The 26,698-nt window shown below is 39.8% G+C and overlaps 4 protein-coding genes across 10 annotated transcripts; 2 read left to right on the top strand and 2 right to left on the bottom strand.

The window, feature by feature from the left end:
* Nucleotides 1-587: 587 nt before the first annotated feature.
* Nucleotides 588-10,188, bottom strand: LOC307020772 (apoptosis-inducing factor 3-like). The gene is made up of 18 exons (XM_079652331.1): nucleotides 10,076-10,188; nucleotides 9,784-9,893; nucleotides 9,437-9,546; nucleotides 9,312-9,356; nucleotides 6,759-6,840; nucleotides 6,192-6,304; nucleotides 6,024-6,110; nucleotides 5,811-5,902; nucleotides 5,434-5,564; nucleotides 5,208-5,323; nucleotides 5,048-5,119; nucleotides 4,853-4,916; nucleotides 4,467-4,543; nucleotides 3,764-3,881; nucleotides 3,200-3,298; nucleotides 2,917-2,992; nucleotides 2,698-2,802; nucleotides 588-1,522 (listed from the first exon to the last, which is right to left on the bottom strand). The coding sequence occupies exons 1-18, from the start codon at nucleotides 10,180-10,182 to the stop codon at nucleotides 1,444-1,446; spliced, it is 1,683 nt and encodes a 560-aa protein (XP_079508457.1). The 5' UTR covers nucleotides 10,183-10,188; the 3' UTR covers nucleotides 588-1,443.
* LOC307020769 (TLC domain-containing protein 2-like) lies at nucleotides 8,416-15,375 on the top strand. 5 transcript variants are annotated; one of them, XM_079652325.1, is made up of 8 exons: nucleotides 8,418-8,538; nucleotides 9,690-9,898; nucleotides 10,714-10,823; nucleotides 11,777-11,927; nucleotides 12,004-12,086; nucleotides 12,677-12,759; nucleotides 14,015-14,214; nucleotides 14,771-15,375. In XM_079652325.1, exons 3-8 carry the CDS (start codon nucleotides 10,787-10,789, stop codon nucleotides 14,967-14,969), a joined length of 753 nt encoding a protein of 250 aa, XP_079508451.1. In that variant the 5' UTR covers nucleotides 8,418-8,538; nucleotides 9,690-9,898; nucleotides 10,714-10,786; the 3' UTR covers nucleotides 14,970-15,375. The 5 variants fall into 5 exon arrangements, with proteins under 5 accessions (XP_079508452.1, XP_079508451.1, XP_079508454.1 ...); XM_079652326.1 differs by lacking the exon at nucleotides 9,690-9,898 and having other exon boundaries at nucleotides 8,416-8,538; XM_079652328.1 differs by lacking the exon at nucleotides 9,690-9,898 and having other exon boundaries at nucleotides 8,520-8,538; nucleotides 11,671-11,927.
* Nucleotides 15,376-15,523: 148 nt separating this feature from the next.
* LOC307020766 (F-box only protein 40-like) lies at nucleotides 15,524-21,281 on the bottom strand. Of its 3 annotated transcripts, none has more exons than XM_079652321.1 (7): nucleotides 21,217-21,281; nucleotides 20,712-20,763; nucleotides 18,633-19,763; nucleotides 17,732-18,018; nucleotides 16,905-17,036; nucleotides 16,416-16,755; nucleotides 15,524-15,874 (listed from the first exon to the last, which is right to left on the bottom strand). In XM_079652321.1, the coding sequence occupies exons 2-7, from the start codon at nucleotides 20,712-20,714 to the stop codon at nucleotides 15,659-15,661; spliced, it is 2,109 nt and encodes a 702-aa protein (XP_079508447.1). In that variant the 5' UTR covers nucleotides 20,715-20,763; nucleotides 21,217-21,281; the 3' UTR covers nucleotides 15,524-15,658. The 3 variants fall into 3 exon arrangements, with proteins under 3 accessions (XP_079508447.1, XP_079508446.1, XP_079508445.1); XM_079652320.1 differs by lacking the exon at nucleotides 21,217-21,281 and adding an exon at nucleotides 20,875-21,179; XM_079652319.1 differs by lacking the exons at nucleotides 20,712-20,763; nucleotides 21,217-21,281 and having other exon boundaries at nucleotides 18,633-20,695.
* Nucleotides 21,282-21,335: 54 nt separating this feature from the next.
* LOC307020767 (F-box only protein 40-like) lies at nucleotides 21,336-26,691 on the top strand. The gene is made up of 9 exons (XM_079652322.1): nucleotides 21,336-21,435; nucleotides 22,079-22,106; nucleotides 22,230-22,791; nucleotides 22,884-23,299; nucleotides 23,847-24,026; nucleotides 24,233-24,474; nucleotides 24,578-24,709; nucleotides 25,588-25,924; nucleotides 26,023-26,691. Exons 2-9 carry the CDS (start codon nucleotides 22,104-22,106, stop codon nucleotides 26,233-26,235), a joined length of 2,085 nt encoding a protein of 694 aa, XP_079508448.1. The 5' UTR covers nucleotides 21,336-21,435; nucleotides 22,079-22,103; the 3' UTR covers nucleotides 26,236-26,691.
* Nucleotides 26,692-26,698: the final 7 nt, after the last annotated feature.

Raw genomic sequence — 26,698 nt, 5'->3', positions numbered from 1 at the left:
GCTTTCACACTTTTTTGATTCTGAAATTGTATATATTTATATAAATATATGTGTGTGTGTTTGTGTCCGCATCTGTAGCCTGTTATTGTCTCATTATTCCGCACTGTGGAGGAATCAAAGTAAATATATAAGTGGTCATGAACACAGTTCTGTCCATCAGACAGAGGGCTGCTGTGCCTCCTTTCATCATTAATGGACGTCTCTTTAAAATGACCGCTCAGAGGAGAGGAGTTCTCATTTCTCTAAATGCCTGCTGTTTCCACTCCTCTCTCCTCGGTTCCCCTCCTCGACTCCTCTGCTCGCGTCTCCTGTGGGCGGGACTAAGAAACGAGGATAGGAGTCGGGGACATTTGAGAATTGAGATGCCTTCCTTGTATTCAGCAGGAAGAGGTCGTTTACTTAAGAGAACAAAGCAGATATATTTCTTTCCTCAATAATTCTTAATATGCTGCATTACTTATTTAAAATGTGTTTGGATGCAAAATAAGGCTTAAATATTTTGCTGGTAAATGAATTAACATTTGAGTTGCTACTCATACAGTATAATTGTTACTTATACAGTATAACTCTGCAAATGCATTCTTAAACCTTAAAGTTTCAAATCTTTTACATAAAACATAAGGACACAATATGACCTATTGTCTACACCTGTTGGTTGAACCCTGTAGACAGTTAACTGATGCACACTGTAAACAGGAAGTGAAAGGTAATGTAAAAGTAAATGAGGAGGTTTGAAGTAAAGGCAGTGATAAACCAGCAGAGAGACAGAGACAAAGAGGGAAAGAGGGAAAGAGGGAAAAACGCAGCATTTCTTTTGTGAAGGTTTTGTCACACTGCATTTGTGTTATGTCTGTAGAATGCCTTTTGTTCTCTGTCGGTGTGTTTTGTTACCGTTGCTTATTTCAGCATCTCTGCTTCAAAGAGACGGGCACTCGCCCTCTGTTCTCATAATCCCCCCCTCAGACTCACTGACCGGACCACGTACACTGCTCTGTTAAGGCCACTTGTGTTTATCCAGCAGCCAAGTAAAAGGCTTTTTATCGATAATACATTTTATAGATGTATATGATAAGTGAACACTTAGTAAGGCATCTTGAATATGATGTCTCAGGACTGTCACTGAAATCCTCTCGAAGACCATGAAATAAAATAAAAACTAAAGATATAATAATACAAGATGAAATTAAAAAAATGAAGATTATAAAATAAGTCCTAAAAGCTGCATCAATCTGAGGTATCTGTTGTTTTCATGGTGGAGTCCCCCTCACCTGACATATACAGTTGATATCAAATACTTTAACACTGTAAATATAAAGTTCACTGTGGGTTGTTGGATTGTATTTCTCTTCTGGTACAAACACTTGACTCCAGCTCTTCTTACTCTCTGTCCTTTGGGAGAGTGACGGTGACGAAGAGACAGATGAATGACGTTCTGACTGCATTTCAATATTCTAAAGATGACGTGTTGAGAGGGGCGGACCGTGTGGATCGAGGCACCTGCAGCCAGCTCAGGTCATCTGATCTGTCAGAGAAAGGAACAAAAGATTGTCTTTCTTACTTTTTACTACCCTGTTCCTGTTTACAGTGTTTTGTATCTGCTTACTTGTCATTTCAGTCTGATACCGCCACTCATTTGAGATATGAATTAAGGCACATAAAAGAAAATCAGGCTTGTTGATTGGTTTTTGGATTGATTTGATTTGTTTGTTGCTGTTCTGCCAATTGGTTGGGATGGATCAGCTGCTGAAGCAAGGAAAGTGAAAACAAGTTGTGCCTAATTCTGTCTTCTCTGCAGGCAGCAGCAGGGCACTGTTAATATGTAGGAAAGTGGGTGAGATAGTTCTGCAGTCAATAACATTCTCTTATATTTTGTTGATTATAGGTTGAGATGTCAGGAGGAATTTATAGATATTTTATTATTTGTTCACTATTTAGTGAGATTTGGATGCTTGCTTAATTGACCTCCCCCTGTATTTACCTGGGCAGGTGGTATGTTCCACTTAGGTGAGGACGAGAAGGTAAAATGTTTGACAGAAGTAATAGAAGAGAGATTTGAATAAAGCATGACTACGTACAGACATAATCTTTCATCTCATTTATGGTTATAAGTTGTGTCCCGAAGCTAAATATTTGATTTTATGCTTAAAAATAAGTGTCACCCTGTCCCCATTCAAACAAAGAATCTTATTCAAGAAACTCTCGTGGCTCAATTAAGAATCGAAATGGCTGCTAAGACAACAATATTTTTTTTTCTTTGATCATGTTGTGCCTAACCTTTTTCGGTGAACATAACATATAATGTATGGAATTAATTCGCAGGTGCACTGGTTTAAAATGAGTGCAAACTCTGCTATGGATGTCAGTTTTGAGCTACAACAAAGGCCAAAAGGTGGCCTGCAACAGTGGCTTGTTTTTAACTAACAGATTGCTGGAAAGGGCTATTGCTACTAAAGCAGTTGTTGATGCACCGGGCCTCTGTTAGCTCGTGAGCTTGTCAGCAATCAATGACAGTATAAAAGAAGATATAAAAATAGGCTTTTTAAAGAGCGATACACACAAGCAAACACATTACACCGATTTAGGGTATTTTTTTGCCATTTGGGGGCAGTGGAAACAATTTGAGGTCCTTGAACATTATAATATGCTTTTTGGATGGTATTATTCAAAGATGGACAAAATAAGAAACATTGCACTTACTCAGCCTCTTCCCTCGTGATGACTTTTCCTGCTGCGAACCTCTCGGCTACTGCAGACACCGCGGGGTCGTAGTTTAGGCTCACTGCTGCTATGACCTCATCATTCCTACAGGTTACATTTTGTTTCTTCATTAAATATATATTTGAACATTAATTCATTAAAGGAGTTCTATGTTTCCAGTTACAGATGTTTTTTGTAAACATAAGCAGCTTAACTTACTTCATGTACAATCCCAGGAACTTCTTGTCCTCAAACTTTCCTTTTATTACAATGTCAGTGTATCCCTCCCCATAGCCTGCACACAACCAGAAAAAAAGGAGTGACATTTAACATTGTTAAGCAGATAAATCAGAAATCTATCACGGTTGGATTAATTGAATGCAACTCTTTATCCAAAGCAAATTATAAAGCATTTGTCACGGTTTATTTTAAAGTTAAGTTAGTGAGTAAGAAGTCAATATAAAACCAAAACAAATATCTATACATGATAATACTTGCCCACCTGCATATCGGATGGTTTTACCCAGTAGGACGGTCCAGTAAAAAGGAACTGAGTTGAGTTCAGTCTGTTTATCCAGCATGTTCAAAGCTGCTATCCTCCCTGCACAACAAGTATGTGTGGCATTAATGAGGCACACTGCAGCTGAATAGGCTTGATATCATTATTAACTTTCCCAGTTGGTCACATATATTAATTCAATACTTTTTTTGTATTACAAGTTATCTGAAATGGTTCGTTTAGGTTGGAAAATGAGGTATTATCTTATTCAAACTTTCTGTGAATTGATGAGAAATCTTCCAATGCACATAGAACAATTTTTTTTTTTTTAAAAACTTTGATGTGTGTTTTGGATATTTTTTTCCCAAAAATATGAGTAGGTGTTATGAAAAGCAAAAGCTCAAACTCCAATTTAAAAAAACAATGCTAATGCCAGTATTCTCTTGCCTTACCTGGAATTAAAACTAGACAAGATACTATTTATGTTTGGCTGTAGGTTAGATCTACTCACAGTTAAAGTCAGTCTTCTACGACTTGGCATCAATATTTACATTGTTTCCATATTACCGTGTGCTTGTGCCATCTGCCAGTGTCCGATGTTGACCATGCAGTTTTTGGCCATCGCCAGAGGGAAGGTCGCCAGGTCGCCTCCACAGTACACACTGGGGATGTTGGTGCGCATGTGCTGCAGGAGGGAGATACAGACAGAGATAGTTCATGGTGCACAATATACTGATTTATGTGAGGAAATACATTTTAAATAACACTTCTGTTATGTTTGAGATTCTGCGACCGTAAGAGCGTTAAGGCCAGACATTAAGGATACAAATTAGATGAGGAAAAACTTTTTATATAAGAAGAAGATTTTTTTATTATGCAAGATGATAATGAAGCAGAAATTTCAAGGATTAGACTAACAGTCCAGTATATGAGCTTGTAGTTTGACTATTGTAAATAAAGTTAAAAAAAAGAATAAATCTTACTTTTCTGAATTATTTTCTCCAATGCCTGGCACTAATACTAAACATTCAACTTTAAACATTCAACTTTATTCTCGACATTTTAAACATATACTTGAAAGGCAAAATTAAAAAAAATCTTCGGCTCATCCCTTTAGCCTGGCCTCAAAAACTCATAGTTAAGTCTAACATTGAGAAAGTAAATCTCTCTCAACAAAATACCAGAGTTATGAAAAAAGAACAGGTAATAATAGGTTATGTGTTTGGAAACAGATTGAGATAATCATGTGAAAATGAGGTTATCAGCTGACCTTGTCGACTGTTACAAAGTTTTTGGGGTCCAGCTGTATTTTGCTGCTCCGCAGAAACTCAGAGTTTGCTTTGATGCCTTGTGAAAGAAGGAAGAAAAAAGACAAGGGTTTTGTAGGAATACTGTTAGTGTTGTTGAGCAGTTTATTGCTCTGACAAATTAAATATATCACTGCTGTTTGTGTGCTATAAATGCATAACATAACATTTTTATTTGAATCAGGAAAGCTGATTTTTGGTAGATGTTTAAAAGAAAAAACATATCACTCATCTGTCCTGTTAATATGAAGCTACAGCCAGCTAGCTTAGCTTAGCAACTTGAATGTTTAAGATGTTATAAGGTACGTTTATAAATGTAAAATCACATAAATGTCTGCATTGCGCTTACCAATACAAACAATCAAAACATCTACTGGAATAACTTTTCCACTTTTAAGCACAACCTCCTTCACCTTGAGGAAGAAAGGACAATGAAAAAGAGGAGAGAAATAACCAACATTGTTTATATTTTCATAATAAACTTGATGTTTCTTATTGTCCTGATGTTGGAGTGATAAAATAAATGTGTGCTATTCAACTTTACCTTGCCATCCACACCTTTGATCTCCGTCACATTGTCATTCATGTGAAACTTCACATTTTTCTCTGACAGCATCTGCAAGAACAACACGAGTTACAATTAAAGTAGATTAAAATAGATGTAATGTGAGGATACAATATCTCTTCCTCTTTGTTATTCTAACCGTCATGGTGACTTTGCCAACTTCCCGTCCCAGTGTGTTCTGGTACGGCAGCTCACTGCTGCCGATCACTGTGATACTGGAGGCTTTGTTTATTAAATAAGATGCAACTTCCATACCTGGAAAAATGTGAGAATATTGAAATGAAAACCCCCCAAAAAACACAAATAATGTATTTGTTGTTGTAATAATATGTAAAAACATATTTGTCACACTTCCAACACAGTACCGACAAAAGAAGTTCCCACAAGGGCGACGTTGTGACCCAGGCAGGCTGCGTGGATTTGCCGAGCGTCCTCTGGTGTCTCTAACATCTTGATGTTGTCCAACATCGTGCCAGGCAGATCCAGAGCCTTTGCTCTAAAGAAAAAGGCCATAAATCTGATTATAAGCAGCACAGTGCAGGGTAGAAGTGCTGCAGCAATGACCAATTCACACACTGTATACAGGTAGCAAACCGCTGTTGGTCATCAACAAGTGATTTAAATATTTTATATTTAAGATTATTGTGTGTGTGTGTGTGTGTGTGTGTGTGTGTGTGTGTGTGTGTGTGTGTGCGCGCGCGCGCGTGCGTGCGTGCGTGCGTGCGTGCGTATGTGTGTGTACCTGCAGCCTGTTGAGATGAGGAGCTGGTCATAGCTCTGGACTAAACCATCATCAAATGTGACTGTCTTCTTGTCCGTGTCCACTGACAGTGCCTGTAATGTATGGACAGATCAAAATACCACCAGTACTGAGGATAGAATGTATTAGGTCGATTTAACAATCAACTGAACCAAATTGATATTTAGATAGACAGGACATAGAAAGAGAACTCACTTCTTTCCGGAGCCACACCTCGATGTCGTACTGATGGTAGAACTCCATCCTCCTCAGCAGAATACTGTCGCTCTGTACATTCATTACCTGTAACAAGATGGTAGTTAATACACACCAATTCATCACTTCAATGTTGGTGTTTGTATCGTGTCATTCACTCTTCATCACCTTGCTGAGTCGTGTTTTGTCGTAAGGAAAAAGTTCGTCTCTGGTGACCATGATGATTCTGCCTCCAAAGTGTTCCTGCCGCAGAGTCTCAGCGCAGATCAGTGACGCAGCTCCTGCTCTTACAGTTAAAACACCATCACACACTGAGATCCGTTTGTTTTATTTTGTTAACAACTGCTACTCACAACATTCCAAATACCACGATTTCTATTCAGAGATTTTTATATATTTTAAATTATATAGTGTCTTAGAGTTTAGTTTGAATAGTTTAAAAATAAAAGTTTGTATTCATTTTTAAAACAACAATACTAATGACATCAGTATTGTTTATTTTATTTTTTTTATGAATATAAACTTGTTTATTTGGGTTTATCGGTTTATTAGAAAACGCTTTTTTTCACCAGTTTTAATTTTCTGCTAAATTAATTCTCTAAATGACAAAATGATTGTCAAAAAAGTACATTTTAATCAAAGACATACCAAAGAAATGAGTAAAACCATATAAGTGCAGTAGTGTATTAATTATTTTCCAGAGCTGTATAATCAATTGGAGCCGTCCACACTCACCTCCTCCCAGCAGAAGCACAGTCTGATTAACTCCTGGTACCAAAGCCCCCATAGTCTTTACTCTTTTTTCTTGCCTGAGGGTCTGAAACATGTAACACAACTTAAAGTCATTAATGACAATACCTATTATTATACTTGCAAATAAAAAGGGTGACTTTTAGACTAAATGTCTTCTTCTATTCTTTACTACAATTCAAAGAAAAAGGTACACCATTTACAAAACGATTCCTAAAGTTAAACTCAAACGATTGTTCATGCCAGGTTTGCTGATTACATGTTGACTATTTTCTGGGAGTTTAACTTTAACACACTATCCAAATAGCCACGTTTTAAATAACCCTTAACCTCCCTAAAAATTGAAAAGTTAGCCTAATAAACACAATGAATATAATATATATATATATTTAATATATGATTGTAGAGCTTAATACGAAACAAGAAGATAATGCAAGGCCCAGTTCTTAATGAGATATCTAAACATGTGTGTGAGCAAATAAATGATGTAATGCATTCATACAGCCCAGTGTTTCCCCTACCATTGTCTTGGCGCCCCGCCAACGGAACCCCGCGCCCTCCCAGAAATTCAAGGTGTTTTTAAAAAAAATATATATATATATAGCACCAAATTGCAACTGAAGTAATTTATCAACGGTCACTTTCCATTAAAACATATTTAAAAAGTTTAAGAAACCCCACACAGCTCAGTAAAGACTGTGAAATGTTGACTTTATTTGATCATTTCAGTAAAAAAGTAACGTTCATATTTCTCCTTTTGATTATTATAGTGAGTTCATCACTACAATAAAACAAAGCACTTTGGCAAGTTACCACATCAGTTTTAAAATGCTTAATAACTACCGTAACTTTCATGATATTAATTTATTGGTCATAATCGGTTGTTTACGTGAACAGCCGAATGTTGTGTGACGGCAAATGCTGCCGCCGCAAAGCATTGTGGGGCAGCATTTTCTCCTTTCATAAAGGAAGGTCCAGTGTTTCCAAAGCTAAAGGAGGTTATAAAGGAAGTTTCAAACCTCCTTTCCTATCATCTAGAGCAGGGGTGTCAAACTCAATTTCATCGCGGGCCACGTTAGCATTATGGTTGCACTCAAAGGGGCCGGTTGTAAATTTAAGACTATATAAATATAGATATATGAATATATAATATATATTAAATAATGTATTATATGATATTACTTGCTCTGCATTGGATTATTATCAGTTCTAGTAATAACTTCATAAATAACTACGTCTGAAAGCAGAAGTCTAGGGCACATAATTGAAAGCAAATATTCAACAATTATATCAAAACTTTTGAAAGAACATCCATCACATTCATCTGTTTGCAACTTATCAATATTCCAATTACTTTTACATAGACTATTCTGCACTATTTCTATTATATTATATTTTATTTTATTTACTTACACTATTTTTTATTTTATTGTGTTGGACTGTTTGAGGAGCCTTTGGCTTAAGATGCTCATTGTCATAACTACACTGTAGCTATGTAGGCTACATATGACAATAAAAGCCTTGAATCTTGAATCGTATTGTATATTATATTCTTTACAAGCTCTTGCGGGCCACATACAATGAAGTCGCAGTCCGGATTTGGCCCCCCGGGCATTGAGTTTGAAACCCCGGATCTAGAGAATACTCTAGCATGGCTACCACTGAGGTACTTCCGGGTCATTTCACTCCGTTAGGAAGGTTCCTAAAGTCAAACTGACAATTCGACTGCAGCCTGGCCCTTATCCAATGTGACTACTGTAGAACTGTAAGTAGCCAAACTCTGCATTTTTAGGTTTGTTTTGGTGAAATAATTTTACGAAAACATGTGTCAGTGTGATTGTAAAAGGTGAAGTTTGAAGTCCTTGTTTATCGCGTTCCCTGAAATCATGGTGCATTTAGGGTGCTTTGGAAAGCTCTGAATTTCAAGCAACATGTTATTGTAAACTCACAAGACATCGCATCTTTGAATACTACGTTTTTGTTTTTACGAAGGTAACATTTACTACAATTTACTAGCCTACGTCTTAACAATAATTTGTAATTCGACATTGTTTTGACAACTTTGGCTACAGTGGGTTTCAAACTCTCAGCCCATGTTTTTTAGTTAGCAAATAACTAGGCCTAATTGAGGTGTGTTGAACTTGTTTTATTCCCAGCAGTACAACTAGCTTAACTTGAGTTTAGAGTGGGTATTTAGCAAAATCAACAGGAAAAGTAAAGAAGGAAAATACTTAAATAGCTTTTTTTGGTTGCAGAATCAGTACAAGAGTTTTCTTTCCCCCTGTTAGATAGTTTCTAACCCACCTATATTAATTCCTCTTGTTCTGGTTTGAGAGGGGAGTTTGTATAGCAGCTGATGGTTTCAAATGTTTTTAATTTGCACCATTGTTACATGCAAAAGTAATTCAGGAAAACACACAATTATTAGCCATCACAACACCTTATCGTGATGTGCTCCTTTCCATATTGAAAAAAGTCAAGTTGCAATTGTGAGAACCACTATGACATCAACTGAAAAAGAAAAGTAAATCTACTTACCTTTTTGTTAATAGACACATACACTTTTTTGTTTTGAATTTTGACCTTAAAAAGAGGGGGAAAAATACATGTTTATTTCATTAAAAGGACAGCTAATATATGCTATGTGTCTGTGTGGTTTGTACCTTGTGGCACGGTAAACAGTCCATGCCGGGATATTCCTCCAGGTCCCCTGTATGGATGTTAAAACAGGCTCCATGCCACGGGCAGCGCACTTTGTTGCCTGAAATAAATCCTGACCGCACAATGACAGTGTTCGGAAAGAAAGCAATTATTTAAGAAGAATAAATATACAACATGTGTGAAAAGGCTGTATTTTAAAATGTACACTATGGCTTTACATAGAACTGTTGTGTCTGTCTAAATGGCAACATTCAGCTTCCACAGATGAAAGCATCCCATCCTCAAAGAGTCATGTGTGAATCAAGGGACAATAGTGAAATACTAAATCTATGTGGATGTGCATCTTTACCTTTGCTGAGTGGAGCTCCGTAGTGTGTACACTGGTGACCAATGGCACTGTATCTGCCTTCACTGCGTGTCAACAGCACACTGTGGTTTCCCACTTCCACCTCCATCATCCTGAGGTAACACACACACACACACACACACATACTTAGGGGACATTTTCCTGCTCAAACGTCCTTCTAATGAATTTGAATGCAGGAATTCACTCTGGTATTTGCACTTGTTTATATTATAAAACCGTTTTTTATAATATAAATATATATTTATATTATAAAAAACGGTTTTCTCCTCCTTACTGTCCATCCTTCAGGTCTGACTCTAGACACACCACCTCCGTCAGCTCCTCTGATGAGTCCTCTGGATCAGAGTCCGGAAGCTCTTCACGGGCTGCTAACACACACATGCACACACATTTCAAAGAAGTTATAACTGACTACAGTTTTAAATGTTGTTTTCCCTTGATAAAGATCATTACTTTCATTTCAGACACCCAGTGATTAGACTGCTGTTAAATTAAGTGAAAGATGGATAAAAACACCTGACTGTTATTGAAATAAATAAATATTGAGACAGTTTACTCACATGTTTTGTTCCCAGACATATCTCTGATTCAGCGTTAACTCCACGAAGAAACACAAACCTCACAGTGAGTCAGATGCTCTGTTCAGAGATGGTTTTTCTTTTGCAACAGCCCAATTAGTTTCCTGCACATCAGCTCAATGATGGGATAGTAGAAGTCCGTTTCCACGGCAACCGGTCCATCCCCAACCCTCATCCCTTGATCCTGGGAGACAAAGTGTAAAAAGTGCAGGTTTCTGGGGGGTTTGATAGCCTAAGACGAGAAAAAATCAAGCAAAAAGTAACTTTTGGGACTCCGGTGAATGAACTGTCGGTGTGATGTCAGTGGTCATGTTCAGCCCTGTTGTTGTTGCAGAGAAAGGCGTCGCTGGTGCTTTGTGTTTCACAGCGGAAGCAAACAGAAAGGCTGACGAGGCAGCCGACACTGAATGGACCGGCAACAAAGCATAACTTACAAAACCAGAGGTAGCCGACTGTCATTCACACATCGTTTCAAGTTTCAAGATTCATCACTGCAAAGCTCAAGATTTTAAAATGATTTACTTTTGTGCATTACTGTGAAATGGTGGAAACAAATATAATTTCTAACTTTAGTACCAGAATTGAAATATTCATTACATGTTCTAAAGTCAAAAGTAATGCATTTAAAAGTAATATCGTCAAAGTATAAAGTACCAAAAGTAATAGCACACATTTTGCCAATCAACCCATTTTGGAAAAATGCACCATTTATTATTATTAAATAACAATAATAATAATAAATACAAGTAATAGAATACAAAGTACAGTATTTGCCTCTGACGAATAAATTAACCGGTAATACTAAAAAATAAAAATAAAATCCCAAAATAAGAAGAAGGCGAACAGTACTTAAGTTACGCTTTATTCACAGGTCCCTTAGTTCATTTTCTCATTGCATTAATGAGTAAATTATGTATAGCTTTTACAGTTATTGCAGTGTCTTTGTTTAATGGTTTGATATGATAATTGATGGTCTATTAGATAACTGTCCAATTAGATGGCATGGTTGCCTGGGGTTGCACAAATGGCCTTTTACTTATTTTAGTCGTTTTGAGGTATCTATGGGGGATGTTTGTTTTAGGTAAGTGGAGCAAATAAATAATTGGTAGGTTTTGTATGTGTTGGCCCAGCGAGCGAATTGTGCCTTGATGTCATGTCGTCGTGTGACCGCGACCTTTACCTGCTGTCAGTGATCAGATTGTTACTTCAAGTGAGGGCAGGAATGTGTGTTAAAGGGCAGTGTGTGTTTTTGTGAAAGACTTCAGCAGCGTGTTTCTCTCCCTCTCCAAAGTGTGTTGCAGCTGAAATATGTCCTGAACACATGAGGACCTGGGATTTAAAGTGAACTATAGACTCCAGGTTCTTGATTATGGATCTAAAGTCAACACTTCTGGTAGTCGCAGGATCTGTTTGTTCTTTCAAACTGCTGAACACCATCCTAAGATTCCTGCCAACACCGGAGCAGGCGCTGAACAAGTCGTGGAGGTGGAGGAACATCAGCACCTCTCTAGCTCACAGCTCGCTGAGTGGAGCATGGGCTGTTTTATGGTGCGTACAGACAGTTATAAGTGTTGGAGCTATAAATATTTTGTATTTCATGTGTTTTCTCTCTCTCACTATGCAGCTTCTACCTTCAACCTCAGTTGTTGGAGGACCTGATCTCCCGTCACTCCTTGCTCTCTCACAGTCTTGTAGCTGTGTCTACAGGTGACAAAACACACAAATATCCACACATTCACACTTTAGAAGACAATAAGTAATTTCACCCAATGAGAATTAAACAGGAAATGAAATCCACAATGTATTTCCAATGTGTCATGCTGTTGTCTGTATGTTGCCTAAGTATATTTAATTATTGCTGTTTTATTACAATATTCTTTATCATTGTCATTCTTTTTTTAGATTCTCTGTACACATGTCTCAAATACAAATGAGAACTCCAAATGAATATGACTTTCTGAATAAACAAAGTATAAATAGGCTTTATATTTAAGTGTTTTACAACAAGGACATCTAGATCATGCTACAATCTGTTACTGGATTGTATCGAGTCTAAGATATTTGACCTCACTACAAGTCATATGCTGATCATACCAGGTCCCAAATGTAAAAAAGTAACAACATATAAGTGTGGAAATTATAAATATTTGAAGAATTTCACCCACCTAAACCTAATTACTGTAAGATGTATTAATACAGTTCGAACAATGCTCAAACTAAAAAGTGAATGTTTTTGACCTTTCATGGTGTTTTGTGAATGAATATAAAGATGGTGCTTTTGCTTCCTCCTCTCTTAGGTTATTTTATCCATGACTTCTTGGACGTGGCCTTGAATCGGCCATGTAAACAGTCCTGGGAGGTGCTCCTCCACCACTCAGCGGTAATACACTTTACACCTCGTGTGTGTGTGTTTTTTTATATTTGTCTCAGAGAGTTCATATTGCAAATGAAAAAATCCCAAAGAAAATAGAAAAGCAAAGATTTCCCAATGAAACATGCTGCTAATACAGAAAACGCAACCAAATACAAAAATGCTGCAAGAATGACTCCAAACCTGAATATAAACCAACAATTTCAGTTTGATTGCATAATTCAGGTAATTTGGAGATACTGCATTCGGCGTTAACTATTAATACAAAGTTCCCGGTGTGATCAGTTTTAGGTTTTCCCAAAGAAACGTGTGTGTTTTGTCGTACTTGACTTGCATTGGACATCATTTTGCTGTTTATGAAGTGTAAAAGTAATTCATTCATTCTTTTTTGATGTGATTATTTAGTTAAACTTGGAGTACTTTACATGTAATGGAGTCACTTTACATTGTGGTTTACTTCTTCTTAATGTCTCCAGCCCTTTCATATCTGTGTTGTGATAACGCTGAGGTCAGTGAATGAAATCGCACACTCATCCTTCACCTCTGTTTGAAGCTGCAGGTGTTCAGCCTTGATCCGTGTGACAGTTTAATCTCCGAGGCGGCAGAGGTCACGTCCTCATTCACCTGCAGCAGGAAAACCGCTCGCCGCTTTATTGTGTGTGTGACTTCAGTGTCACAACATTGTTCAACATAAGACCGGTGTGTGTTTGCTAATGTGTCTCCCTTTGCCATGCAGCTCTTTTCATTAGCTATATTTATGAGGACAGGTAGTAAAAGCATTTATCTCTACATCCTGATCACCACTCATTCTTTACAGTTTAATGTCTGCTTGTGTTGAGTGGGGGGGTTTCTGATAAGTCATAGGACTTTATGGTTGCCAAAAATAAAATCTAAAAAGTCTTGGCTACACAACAAAAGTCACAACAAAAATGTTCTATGTCAGAGGACTTTCTGCTGAATTATAGAGATGGAATATGAAGCCAGCCAAGTGTAATTTGTGTAACTTGGCAACCTGTAACCTGTACTTCTAAATTATTATTACAATGTATAATGATGAATTAATAAGCGATTTACTTTCATTTCAACATTATTACATAATATAAACCATTTAAATACATTTCAACACACTAAGAACAAACTCTGCAGAACTATGGGTCACGAAAACTGAACTTAAGAAACCTTTATTTCTCTTACTTAAATACAAAATTAAAGTTTTGCTGCATTGTCTCTTAACGTGTGTCTTTGTTTAAAACTCTCCTCTCAGGTGCTGTCCTGTTTCGGTTTGGCCCTGACGTCCCGCCTCTACGTGGGTTACTCTGTGGTGTCGTTGCTGATTGAGATCAACTCGGTCTTCCTTCACATCCGACAGCTCCTCCTCCTGTCAGGACGGAGGAACAGGACGGACACCAACACCCCTCGCCCGTCTGTGACCTACAGCGTGACCAGCTGGCTCACCCTGGCAACGTAAGTGCTGCATCTCCTCTGCTGGTTTCACACAAGTAGAAATGAAACATCTTTGTGGATTAGAAATGGTTCATATGTGAATTTAAACATTTAAATATGTAACATGTGAACATCTGCTCACATGAGAATCAGTTTAGCGTGTGTTGTAACTTTCATTAGAAAAGCAATGGCCTGTCATATGCTAAGTGCACTAAATTAAGATCCTGTTGCAACTGCTCTTTTATTATATCAATAAAATATAAAGAGGACATATTATGCTAACTTTCAGGTTCATATTTGTATTTGCCTGTTCTTTGACATGTTTCCTTTTTGCATCCAGAAAAGCAGACATTTGCTTCTGGTTTGCGTGTCTAAAATCTACTATTAAAAATAATATATTAAATCACATTTTCATAAAAAGTAAATACACAAAGAAACTCAAATCTAAGGATGCTACAGCCAGGCTCTGTCCAACGTAACATATCAGGAGCTGCCTTCAGCACACATTTCAGGAGTAATGTCGTTTATTAAAAGCATTTGTTAAAAAGGTCTTCACAGCTTCTTTGTCTCCCTGCAGGATGTTTGTGTTTCGTGTCTGCACGGTGGGCTGGATGACCCGCTGGCTGGTAGCTCACAGTGAACACATGCCTCGCTTCGTCCTGACGATGGGGGCCACGGGCCTGAGCCTCATCTCCATCATGAACGTGGTGCTGCTGTACAGACTGATCAGGGCCGACTTCATCAGCAACACACACAACACCAGTGGGCACCTTTAGAGGGAGACAGTTCTCGGATCCAAAATGACTCCATTAGCCCAGTTTTCCACCTCATGACGGGCCTGACCACAGACTTATTATGTTCTTACTTATAATGTTCATCATTATAGTAAAAAGTGAAGCATAGCATATCAAGTCTTTTGTGGAATTAGACATACAAAAATAATCACACAAGAGCTGCTTTAAGCTCTAATGTAGACTCAAAAACAATTATGCCTAAAATGTTGACTTTTCATCAAATTTTATTACATAACTTCAGCATTTCATGTGATGTTTTTCTACCATGTTGAGTGTGGATTCAATAAACCACTAAATAACTTGAATAACTTAAATGGTATTTACATTCTCTTTCTTGTTTACATTTGGTTAACTAAGGATATTTATTTTCTATTTAATTGTCTCTTGACTTTAGTTACCTTGTACTTAAAAATGTTGCTTAATTTTTGTATTTTTATATTTACTCATGTTGTGTCATTCCAAAACATTACATGTAATGTCTGCAAATACATTTTACACGTGCCTTATTTTCTATTGAATCACAAAAATTTTAATAATTGTTTTCTTATTTTTATTGGCATTTTCAAACTTCATTTTTAATGAAAGTGAAAAGCAGCAATATGGCGCATAGGCGGGAGATACATTAACAGAAAAAGAATGGCCCTGTTTTATACAAATACATTAAAATGGCACTACATCATCATCGTCTTTTGGAGCAAGGTAATCAGAGAGGGACCTTTGCAGCCTGTCTTGGTTTGGACTTCTTCTTTGACGCGCGGCAGGTGGATCTTCTCTGTCCGTGACTCTCTCTCATAGCAGGGGCAAACCTTCAGGTGTTCGGACATGGGCGGTACGTTTTGGAAGCACCAGGAGTCGACAGGACTGAACAAAGTGCTGAACTGCCAGACCTGAAGTCACAGAGGAGTGACGGGTAAGGGAGACAGATCTGAATATTCAGTCTTTGGCCAATGATGTAACTCCATCGGAGATGGGGGGACATTGTCACTTGTTAAAAACCTATTTATTATTTGTAGCTTGATTTGTATACCTTAAGTGGTGTCCTTTGACTGTCTAGTAGCCAAACACTAAATGAGGTAAAGATGATAAACATGTTGAATTAGTCATCCAAGTCATCTTTAGTTATTAACGTGTGTTCTCAGCAGAAAGTAGTGATTGTTTTGGACTCCAGGTGTTTATTTGTTTACATTCAATATTCTCCTAAAGAAATATGATTGAAGGGAATACAATCAAATATTAACTATGAGATAAGACTGTTTTATGAATATGCACATGCAATGATTAGCTCTCATTTTATCTTTAGACTCACCTTCATTTTGACCTTTTTATAAATAACAAAGACGACTTTCTGTTTAATGCACATGACCTACTTTTAACTACCTAGATGTTGGTGATAACAAGCCACGCATGTATATATATGTAATTACTCACCGTCTCCGTCACCCTCCACTTGGCTCCTCCATGTGAGTAGGTCTTCTTCTCCCAGCGGAGGGTGACCATGCCTCTCTCCTGCAGCAGAGAGGAGCTCACCTGCCTCATCAGCTGGGACACCAGAGCCAGCTGGGACAGAGACAGACTGTCCAGGAAACTGGCCATGTGGCAAAGCACCTCGTAGGGCAGCGAGCTCAGAGAGTCTTCCCCTCCTCTTCCTCTCTGACCTCCTCTCTTCCTCTGAGTGGTGGAGGAGTCCTCTGAGCTCCTGGACGGCTGGGAGGTGTCACCCAGAGACGAGGGGGTGGTGGGATTCAGGCTAAAGCAACCGATGTCCTCGCTGAAAGCAGAGTGGAAACTGTTAAAAGCACTGGATTTGACCGGGTTGAGTGTAATTTATCTGCAAGGAATTGTAGAAAATACACTTGAAAAGGAAACAAAGGAAAAGGGTTCGCCAGTACTACGCTATATTAAAACGTTTTATCTCACTTGTAGGAGACGGTGGCTTCATGTGTGGAGGGCTGGAACCTCTTCTGGCTGTAGGTGCATCCCAGGTATGATAGGGGGCATCTCTGCTCGAACCATCCACTCACACACATCTGAATGTCACTGTGGACGTTCCTGCATGAGAGAGCATATTGATAATTGCTACGATCATTTAATATATAAATAACAGACATATCAATTGATCTGAAGTTTTAATCTCTAGGGATTCTTCTCGTCTCACCGTGACAGAGAGATGGTGTTTAGTGCATTATGAAAAATCTGACTATGTCACTGACTTTCTACAGAATATAATAAATTGTGGGTTTCAAGGTTTGCACTTATGGACCCCCTTGGAACAAAGCTTGGAAAAAGGTGCCCTGTCATCCCCACTTAGCTTACTTGGTAGTTTCACTAAGTTTCTGGATTCCTATGGTATCCTGATTATGTTTTTAGTTTTATGTAAACCAGAAGATACTCAACAATTGGGCCAAGAAAGCCTTATATTGTCTTTACTAAGGCTTCGTTTATTTTCAGGCTCTGGGAAAGTAAGAGAAACCGTAAAATACTCCGAAATGCCCGCATCTATTTTACAAAATGACACATGTTTTTTTTATGTGTATATATGTATTGACTTCATCTAATGCTTCCCCTCTTCTACTCACTATGCCTCTCCTAAAACCTCTGAAAGAAGGTTATAGGGTTGGTAATATAAGTCTCTAATACAGAATACATTTCATTTTTTCTTATTTAAATACTGTATAGTAACTAATGCAAGAATATAAAAAAATATGAATTCCAAAGATATTTGGATACCAAGAATCAAAACCCACTTATAATGTTTGCCATATTCTCTGCGTTTGAAGGTGTGTCCGCAGAGGAAGGTGAAGGCGGAGCTGGCCTTGTGGTGCCGGCTGGTGACGCTCTCCACCTGCAGCTGGAGGTGCAGCTCCAGAGGTTTAGCAGCAGTCAGATCTGCCAGCGATGTGTCTCTCAGGAACGGGGCGGACAGGAAGTTGTAAGTCTGCGTTCCCTCGTCCTCTAACAGACCGTCCATGCACCTGCTCTCTGCGATGAGGTGACCCCTCTGCTCCTTCTCCAGGGAGCACAGCAGAGAAGCCTGAGGAGCAAATCAGTTATTCTTTTGATAAATAGATCAATCATGTTGGAGGGGTTTCAGTGAACAAGAGGCTCTGTTTGTCTAGTTGTTTTTGCATAGAAGAAAGATAGATAATAGTCTTTTTGTCATCTTGAACGCTTTCGGAACAGCTTATAGCACATTAAAAATGTATTTCACAATGCACCAGAGCCCAAAATGAAACTATACATTATATTTCCAATCTAAAGCCTCAAACCCCAGATAATTGACTAAAAGGATAATGGATAATGTTGAATTCCTTTTATATTTGTGCACATATTTTAAAGGATTGTGAATTTGTCATGGTAATGCTTTTATACAAAAAGGTCAGATGTAAAAAGTTCTCTCTGTCTTAGAGATAATACTGTTAAGTCCGACTCCACAGGTAATTATCACTCCACTGCAGTTCCCCTCAGCTCTAGTGAAATTGTGAGCCATTTTAGCCATACAGCAAGTCTTCACCAGGAAAAGTAATGATAAGCTACTTTGATCACAGGCAACCTTGGTAAGCAATCAAACCATGTTATTGTTTTCACCCCTAGTAGTAGTGGTATTTCATAATGTGTGTTTAAAAGTGGTATGAATTTGTCTCTGACCTGAACTTCCTCCCACACTGGCATCTCCTGCAGGGACACCCCCAGGTCGCTCGTGTCCACAGCTTTTTTCTCCCTCTTGTAGAAGCCAGGGTTGCGGATGCGGGAATGCTTTGCAGAGAAGCTGGTTGGGGTTTTAAAGGTCCGCACAGTGATAATCTTCATGGGCTCCACATATCCGTAAACAAATTCCTTTTGCTTCAGTTTGCCAGCGAAATTAGAAGAGGAGTTGGAAGCAATGCATGCACTGCTCCCCTGTGTGCATGTGTTCGAGGCTGCTGCACCCCCACAGTTATCCTCTGTGTCTTCCTCTGTTAGAGTCCCTAGACCTGTTCCTCTCCCTGCAGAACGACTCTGGTCTTTGGCTGCCTTTCCTGCTTCCCTGCAGCCACCCATGTCCTTACTGAACATACGCTCCCAGGCGTTGTAGTTTTCTAAGAGATCAGCATCAACTGTTGAGTCCATAGCCCAGAGTCTCTCCTCCTGAGTATGCTCAACCTCATCTTCATTCTCATACTTTATTTCACCGCTGTTATTCATGACAAGCGCATGAAAAGGCTTCAAGGATTGAGAACTTGCCTCCATTGCGGCCTTTTCTGCTGCCTCCTTCTTCTGCTTCTCCTTCCTCTTCCTCTTCTCTTCCTCTTTCTCCACCTCATCCACACTCTGGGTCAGCTCTGGGAACAAATTCTTCATCTTCATGGAGTGAAATAGCAGGTCCTGGTCTTTCAGGGCCATGGCCAGGTCCAGACATCCGCCCTGCTCCCTTTCCCTGATTAGGTTTTCATGCAGCTCCGTGTTCGGATAAGAGTGGGCGTCATTTGCCGGCCAGCGGTTCCACTCCATGGAGCAACACACCAGGCTGGCAGCACACACCTGGAGGTGAGCTGCCTGTGAGGAGCGAGGCATGTGGAGCGGGCAGCCGAACCCAGCGTTGAGGCAGGGCACCCTCACGTTGGGGCAGAGCAGCAGGTGGTCCTCCTCTTTGCACAGGTGGAAGACAGCTCCACAGAGCAGGCGGCAGGGGATGACAGCGCAGCAAACAGAGACCTCCACTCGAGCCCTGCAGCGCCGACTGTAGCAGGAATCACAGTGGACATGCTGTCTCACCCTGGAGGCTCGAGTACGATCACTCTGATTGGGTTCACAGAGGAAGGAATTAAAGAAAAGGACAAAATATAAATGATGCTTATGAGATAGGACCTCCCCGACCCTTAGGAACACTGACCAAAACTCACACATACACTTCAAGCTGTTTTTTTGTATAGCCCATGATGGAAAGATGCAGGGAGATGAAAGTCTTATTTTACCTGCAGCTTAATCAAAAATAGATGGTGTATCAATCACAGCTGCTTACAAGCACAATTTACATTCACTTGAAACCCCAAAAAACGAAATCCAAAATCACCACAACAATCAGCGAAACGGGTTACCTGACATCTCCATGCTGTCTAATTATTATTTATTTATACATTTTCTTAATCCTAAAGATGTCCATAAAGCCCTTTAAATCATTCGGTAAATAATTCAACAGTTTAACGCCAGCTACAGATAAAAAAAAAAGCCATCATGAAGCATGAGAGTGAGTTGGATCGGTTGGTTGGGACTTTGTAATCACACCATTCATGTTTTCCAGTGAGTGTAAACCAACCCCAGATTTGCTGTCTGACAATAACTCTCTAGCTTTCTGTCTGTTTAAAAAGTATGCAGAGGACAGACCTGCAAATACAGGCAACACCACACACTTCCTGTGGGTCATAAGTGATAATTGAGATGGATTATTTTTGTTGTTTAGGAAAATCCTACTCATTGTTTCTTTAACCTCTATTTACTCCATTGACCCCAACAAGTGGTGTGAGGGTCAAACTCGTGCTCTGCAGCCAAACATCGTGCAAATCAACAGAACTGTGTTTTAAGTTAATTTCCCTTTTTGTAAAAACAGAATATGGTCTACTATTTTAACCCCCTTAACGCTATAAAGGGATATAAACTAATTAAGATTCAGAATTCCTTTATTTCTCCCACAAAAAGGGGAATTTACAACAGAAAAAAATATCTTAGAGTTACAAAATCCAACCATACCATGCTTCAGATCTTCTGGCATCAGTTTTGTATCTGAAGCTGTTGGTCAATCCTGCAAACAAAGAAGAAACGTAAAATCTCAACGTCTTGCACGTGAACACACACTGGCAGCAGAGTCCTGTGGCATTCAATGGGCAGCAGTGAAGTACAGTCTTTATCATACCGCTGTAAGAGAATACAAATGACAGAACATGCTCCGTCTTGAACTTTAAACACTAAGTGTCTCTGTGAGTGTGTGTGTTTCTGCTATGTGTGTGTTATTAATAGAGCTAAGAGGACGGACTGAGAAATGTTTCACAGGTGGTCAGAAACATGGTTTGAGTTACCAGCAGCCTCAGACGCTTACATCAGGAAAACTCTCTAACCCTCTCCCCTCTGTTTGTTATTGTGGTGTGCTTATAATTGAGTTCCACATGCAGGGAAAAAAGGCTAATATCCAAACAGTGTCCTCTAGGAGAAATGTATTCAGTGTGTCAAATCCATATACTTTACTCTTTATGTGGACCTGGAAACAGGTTCACATTCTTTCAGCCCTCAGATAGGAAGTATTTATCTGGTTTGATTCCATTGCATAAACTAAACGGAGGACAGGGGGGCGTTATTCCTCCTGCTGAACCTGCTTGGTGCTGCTCATCTAATTTTAACCCGCCAGTTCAAAGCACACACGCACTGAAAGCAACGTTACAAATCGAGAAGGAAGCAACGTGTCTGCAGTGGGACCTTGGTGAGACCTTTGATAAGATAAGATTTGTTCTCGTTGTGAATGGGTTGAACTATTTGATTGCGTTTATGTGTGTTGATCCTAATTACAAACAGTAAAGTCATACTATTCAGACATGATGTAATACAACTGTGGAGTTTAAGTACTTCAGCTGCTTATGTCTATCTTGTTTTCACAGTGCCACAGGAAATATAGATTACTGCTTACTTAGAGTATCAGGTGAGAAAGAAGAAGGAAATACATTTGAATGTTTTTCTAGAGTTTAGTGCAAGTGAAACAGGTTTCCCATGACTGTTTCACTGTGCTGCTGATTTGTTGTACAGCGAGCAGTATGTCGGACCTAGAAGGGTCAGCGTTTACATCTGAGGGGTCATGAGATAACATTATATGAAAACAAAAAAACACCAAAATGAATACTTGCTCAAACTCTTGAGAAGTGGAAAATGTCAGGCCTCTAAATAACATTCAATCAAAACAGGGAGGAGAGATTCACTCGCAAGAGAAAAATGTCTTAAGCCTAATGACTCGCTATGGGATTTCCCTCTTTAAGGTTAACATTACAGATTTAGGTATCTGTTCTTATTGTCAGTGGCTTTGATTAAAAGCATCAGCTACCTAATAGTAATGTAATGTATTTTTGTTGCAGGATTACAAGGTTCCACGACCTAAAGATGGTGAGTCTTCACTTTCTTATTGTAATTCTTATTGAATCAAAATATGTTAAAGCCTTGATGTTTCATAAACAGTATTTATATTTTGTCCTTTTCTTTAATTCCTTCCTCTGTGAACCCAATCAGAGTGATCGTACTCGAGCCTCCAGGGTGAGACAGCATGTCCACTGTGATTCCTGCTACAGTCGGCGCTGCAGGGCTCGAGTGGAGGTCTCTGTTTGCTGCGCTGTCATCCCCTGCCGCCTGCTCTGTGGAGCTGTCTTCCACCTGTGCAAAGAGGAGGACCACCTGCTGCTCTGCCCCAACGTGAGGGTGCCCTGCCTCAACGCTGGGTTCGGCTGCCCGCTCCACATGCCTCGCTCCTCACAGGCAGCTCACCTCCAGGTGTGTCCTGCCAGCCTGGTGTGTTGCTCCATGGAGTGGATCCGGTGGCCCATTGACGAAACAAACCCTCACAGCGAAATAGCCCTGCAGGAGAACGTGCTGAAGGAAAGTGAAGGGCAGGAGCAGCCTCTAGACCTCGCCATGGCCCTGGTGGATCAGACAGACCTTTATGAACGCCTGGAAATGAATCCTATCTATCCAGAGTTGATGGAGGCAGAAGAGGAGGAGAAAAAGAAGGAGAAGAAAGAAGAGGCTGCAATAGGAGGGTTTGTTAATGGCGAGACAGACACAGCTACTAATGAAGGTATGTTATCTATATTTTAAACTCACAAAATAATAGAAGTTATTTTTTCTCCTCATCTGTTGTATTTTCATCACTGTTTTCTGTTTCTGCAGAAAGCAACTCGTGTGGGAGTAATGTTGTTGAACAGAACGGATTAGGGCAAATCTCAGGCCCCTTCAAAGGGACATACAACCTGTGTGACATGATGTTCAGCATGGAGAGAGGCGGCTGTGCTGCTGCTCAGGCAAACCAAGACAATCCCAAACAAAACCCAAAGCCCGAAGAGAAGGACACAGAGAAAAATGAAGCGGCTGCAAACACAGGTCAAACAGGTCACGCCCCGTGGCAGGAGGGGGTGATGGAGCGTCTGGGGAACGAGCTCACCCCGCAGGAGTTCAACATGTACATGGTGCATCATGGCAGCATGCTGCTTGCCTTCGGGAAAATCAATGCCTGCACACCAAGGGAGGACGATTTTGTCTACGGCAGCCTGGAGCCAATTCCAGTCCAGACCCTGTACTCCTTCAAGGTGAGGGTTCAAAGCTAAGAGTTCATTGGGAAAAACAATTATTTTTCTTTTGTCTTTTTTGTGGGGGCTTTAGTGGTTGTATTCATAAATATTATAATTTTATAATATTATTTTAAATATCAAACATGTGTTGGTTAATTTATTTTTAAGTGGCTTTTATATGGTTTTTGCTTAAAAAAAAATGAAGGGTTTCCAAAGCCTGACTTCAGTTATACAGGTCCATTATCTTCCATTGCTCTTGCCTCATCTGGTTATGCTACTTCTACTGAACTGCCAAAACATTCAAGGTGAAACTCGAACCCAAAAAAGGTCTCTTGTGCATTTAATTTGACATTGTCATTTGCTCATTGGTCACAGGGCATACTGACCTGAAGCTGTTGCATACAGAACAAAGACAAAACTGGACTGATTTAGATTAAGGCTCAAAGTTGCCCAAAACAGCTTCAAAATAATCATAAACAAAACATTTACCAATAAAACTGACCTAAAAAAGACGTGTTACTGTACTCGCTTGGCTTCTAATGGTGAATATATTTCTTCCTGTTAGATCCCCGACAGCTATCACTACGGTGGGCGGAGGGTTCATTACTATGACTCGACTCGACCTCCGAACGAGCCCCGCAGTGTGGACACATCGGACCTCAAGGTCGATGAAGAGGACTGGTTCAGTGATGAAGCTGCAGCCACCCTGCTGGGCTACACTGAGATAGAGGTCAGGGGTCACAAGGTCAGTCTGATTTGTATTATTGTTTTATACTATTGAAAATGGGAACAAAAGTAAGAAATTAGCTCCTTTTTATAGTAAAAACCTGATTTAATAGTTTTATTTTTTAAATAACCTTATTTTGATCGTGAGTTGATAACATTGGCCTTATTCAACAACAACAAAAAGTGGTATGCTCACCAATGTATGATTGATTGGTTTCCATGCAGATCAGTGAGTCCAATGCCTCCGATGGGCTTTATGTGGATGTTGGAACGCAGACGCACTCGTTCCGTAAGGCTCCGTTTAAAGCGAAGACGACCCTTGCGGAGGCGATGGTGGACCGGCCGCTGAAGCTCCTTCTCCAGCTACAGTCAGAGAGAGTGAGCGGCAGGAACACCAGAGCCGGCTGTGCCTTCACCTTTCTCTGCGGTCACACCTTCCACCGCAGAGAGTTCGCCACACATTTCAGGTGTCTGAGTTTGACTGAGTTTGTGTTTTGACCCCTGCTGAATTCCTCTTATTGCAAAGTACTAACATTAAAGTAGTAATTAATGATTGGTCAAATCTTCCAGGAACGTCCACAGTGACATCCAGACGAGTCTGAGTGGATGGTTCGAGCAGAGATGCCCCCTATCATACCTGGGATGCACCTTCAGCCAGAAGAGGTTTCAGCCCTCCACACATAAAGCCACCGTCTCCTACAAGTGAGCACTGTTTCCCATTCAGACTCCAATATTTAGAGTCTTTTAATATTTCTTTGATACATTCCCTCAAATGAAAATGTGAAGGTAATGTGACAACGTGAACTCGTAGTGTTAAATTTACCGAGAATTATCACCTGAATCTGCAGCTCGCCTCGGCTTTACAGAGGTTTAGCACAAAGTCACACATGCACTGATGGGCAACTGGTAACCACACTGTACTGTATTTGTGCTGAAAGTGGGTAGTGCCAATTTGGTTCAACCACAGACACACTGCTTTGCCTTCCAAAGTTTACCAAAGTTGAAGTCATTGTGATGCAATCAGAAGCAAATGATTTATTAGCCCCTTTGCAAGCATAGCATGGAAGTGAATAGAAGGCCAATACTCTGCAATGTTAATTTCGTGCTCATATGACCATGTCCAACTAGTTTTGGCTTATTGTGATCCAACCTGCAACTTTATTGTTTTGGTTCAATCTTACTGCTGTCATTAGATGTATAAGTTAAGTTACACAGCACTAAGCAGCATGGCAAATTCAGAGACTAGCTTAAGTTGAGCATTTAGCATCTAAAGAGATAGGATTTGGTGGAGACCAAAAACAGAGTTTAAAGAGAGGAATTATTGGACTTGCATACGCTTTGTGGCAACAACATGAGTCCATATTAATAATAATGTTGCTGCTTAACTGCTGGGTGTGTATAAGCAACTTGATGACGTGTCAATGTTGTGTATACAGATTGCTGTGCTGCAAAGCCACAACATTTATTAAAGTTTTGACCTGCAGACACTTCACGACACAGTGTTGTGAACACAATCATAAAGCAGGACCCCTTCCGATTTTTGTTTTGCCAATATACTACCTGCATTTTCTTCCCCACAGTCAGAATCTCAGGATTTTCAACTTGCGTCCGACACTCGCAGCTTCAGAAGGTGACACCTCCCAGTCGTCCCGGAGCTCAGAGGACCCCTCCACCACTCAGAGGACGAGAGGAGGTCGGAAAGGGGGAGACGGGGAAGACTCTCTGAGCATACTGCCCTTTGAGGTGCTTTGCCACATGGCCAGTTTCCTGGACAGTCTGTCTCTGTCCCAGCTGGCTCTGGTGTCCCAGCTGATGAGGCAGGTGAGCTCCTCTCTGCTGCAGGAGAGAGGCATGGTCACCCTCCGCTGGGAAAAGAAGACATACTCACATGGAGGAGCCAAGTGGAGGGCCAAACCTGTGAGATATAAATACTAAATCATCCGACACAACCACTGAGTGTTTTGTAATAACAAATCCTGTACTAACTGTTTCCTTTTTCTCCTGTGGCTCTCTAGGTATGGGAGTTCAGTCACTTGTTCTCCTCTGTGGAATCATGGCATATGGCAGATGTCCCTCCAATATCTGCGCACCTCAAAGTCTGCCCTTACTATAAGACTTCTCTGAGCATTGAGCCTGTTCCCCTGCCCAGCATCAGTGACAAACAGGAATGCAAGAAGGAGAGGCTTAGCCTCGTCAACCAATTCACAGGAAGCAATTGGCAACACTGAAAATAATGCTTTTAGTTCTACCTGCTGTCAGAATGTATTTGTGTTTTATTGTCAGTGATGGCCGATTACTCTGCAAAACTAAAGGGACGATGTCCATAATGTCATTAATAATCATGTTCAAGCGCATTGAGCACCACGAAAAGCGCTACATAAATAATATGTATTATTATTATTATTATTTAGCAAACAGAGCCGATAAATTCAACCTGAACATGTGCAGTTGTTCTTAAATTGTCGTAGACAAGCATCATTCCGCCCCGAGATTGTTCAACAAGAATGATATAAATATCACCTTTGCCCTATGGAATATGTGAATATGTATGTATACATTCAACAACCATAAATAGACACAAACATACTGTATGTTTATATATTTATATTGAAATGATAACAAATATATATGTTTTAGTTCTCTACATATACATTTTAAACGTTTTTTCTCATTGCATAATTAATAAAAATG

This window comes from Notothenia rossii (genome assembly GCF_949606895.1).
Source record: "Notothenia rossii genome assembly, chromosome: 9".
In the NCBI taxonomy this organism is placed as follows: Eukaryota; Metazoa; Chordata; class Actinopteri; order Perciformes; family Nototheniidae; genus Notothenia; species Notothenia rossii.
The sequence above is the reverse complement of the archived record's forward strand: the minus strand, read 5'-3'. Positions and strand labels throughout refer to the sequence as shown.

Coding starts and splice junctions, on each gene's coding strand:
- LOC307020772 (XM_079652331.1), bottom strand. CDS start 10,182: ATGTGTGTGTTAGCAGCCCGTGAAGAGCTTCCGGACTCTGATCCAGAG. Junction 9,357..9,436: donor ACTGTTTACCGTGCCACAAG/GTACAAACCACA, acceptor CCTCTTTTTAAG/GTCAAAATTCAAAACAAAAA. Junction 5,565..5,810: donor CTCATCTCAACAGGCTGCAG/GTACACACACAT, acceptor CTTTTTCTTTAG/AGCAAAGGCTCTGGATCTGC.
- LOC307020769 (XM_079652326.1), top strand. CDS start 10,787: ATGGACCGGCAACAAAGCATAACTTACAAAACCAGAG. Junction 11,928..12,003: donor GGAGCATGGGCTGTTTTATG/GTGCGTACAGAC, acceptor CTCACTATGCAG/CTTCTACCTTCAACCTCAGT. Junction 14,215..14,770: donor AGCTGGCTCACCCTGGCAAC/GTAAGTGCTGCA, acceptor GTCTCCCTGCAG/GATGTTTGTGTTTCGTGTCT.
- LOC307020766 (XM_079652319.1), bottom strand. CDS start 19,871: ATGTGTGAGTTTTGGTCAGTGTTCCTAAGGGTCGGGGAGGTCCTATCT. Junction 17,037..17,731: donor GAATATGGCAAACATTATAA/GTGGGTTTTGAT, acceptor TCTCTCATGCAG/GAACGTCCACAGTGACATTC. Junction 16,756..16,904: donor GAAGCCACCGTCTCCTACAA/GTGAGATAAAAC, acceptor CTCTGCTTTCAG/CGAGGACATCGGTTGCTTTA.
- LOC307020767 (XM_079652322.1), top strand. Junction 24,027..24,232: donor TAGAGGTCAGGGGTCACAAG/GTCAGTCTGATT, acceptor GTTTCCATGCAG/ATCAGTGAGTCCAATGCCTC. Junction 24,475..24,577: donor GAGTTCGCCACACATTTCAG/GTGTCTGAGTTT, acceptor CAAATCTTCCAG/GAACGTCCACAGTGACATCC.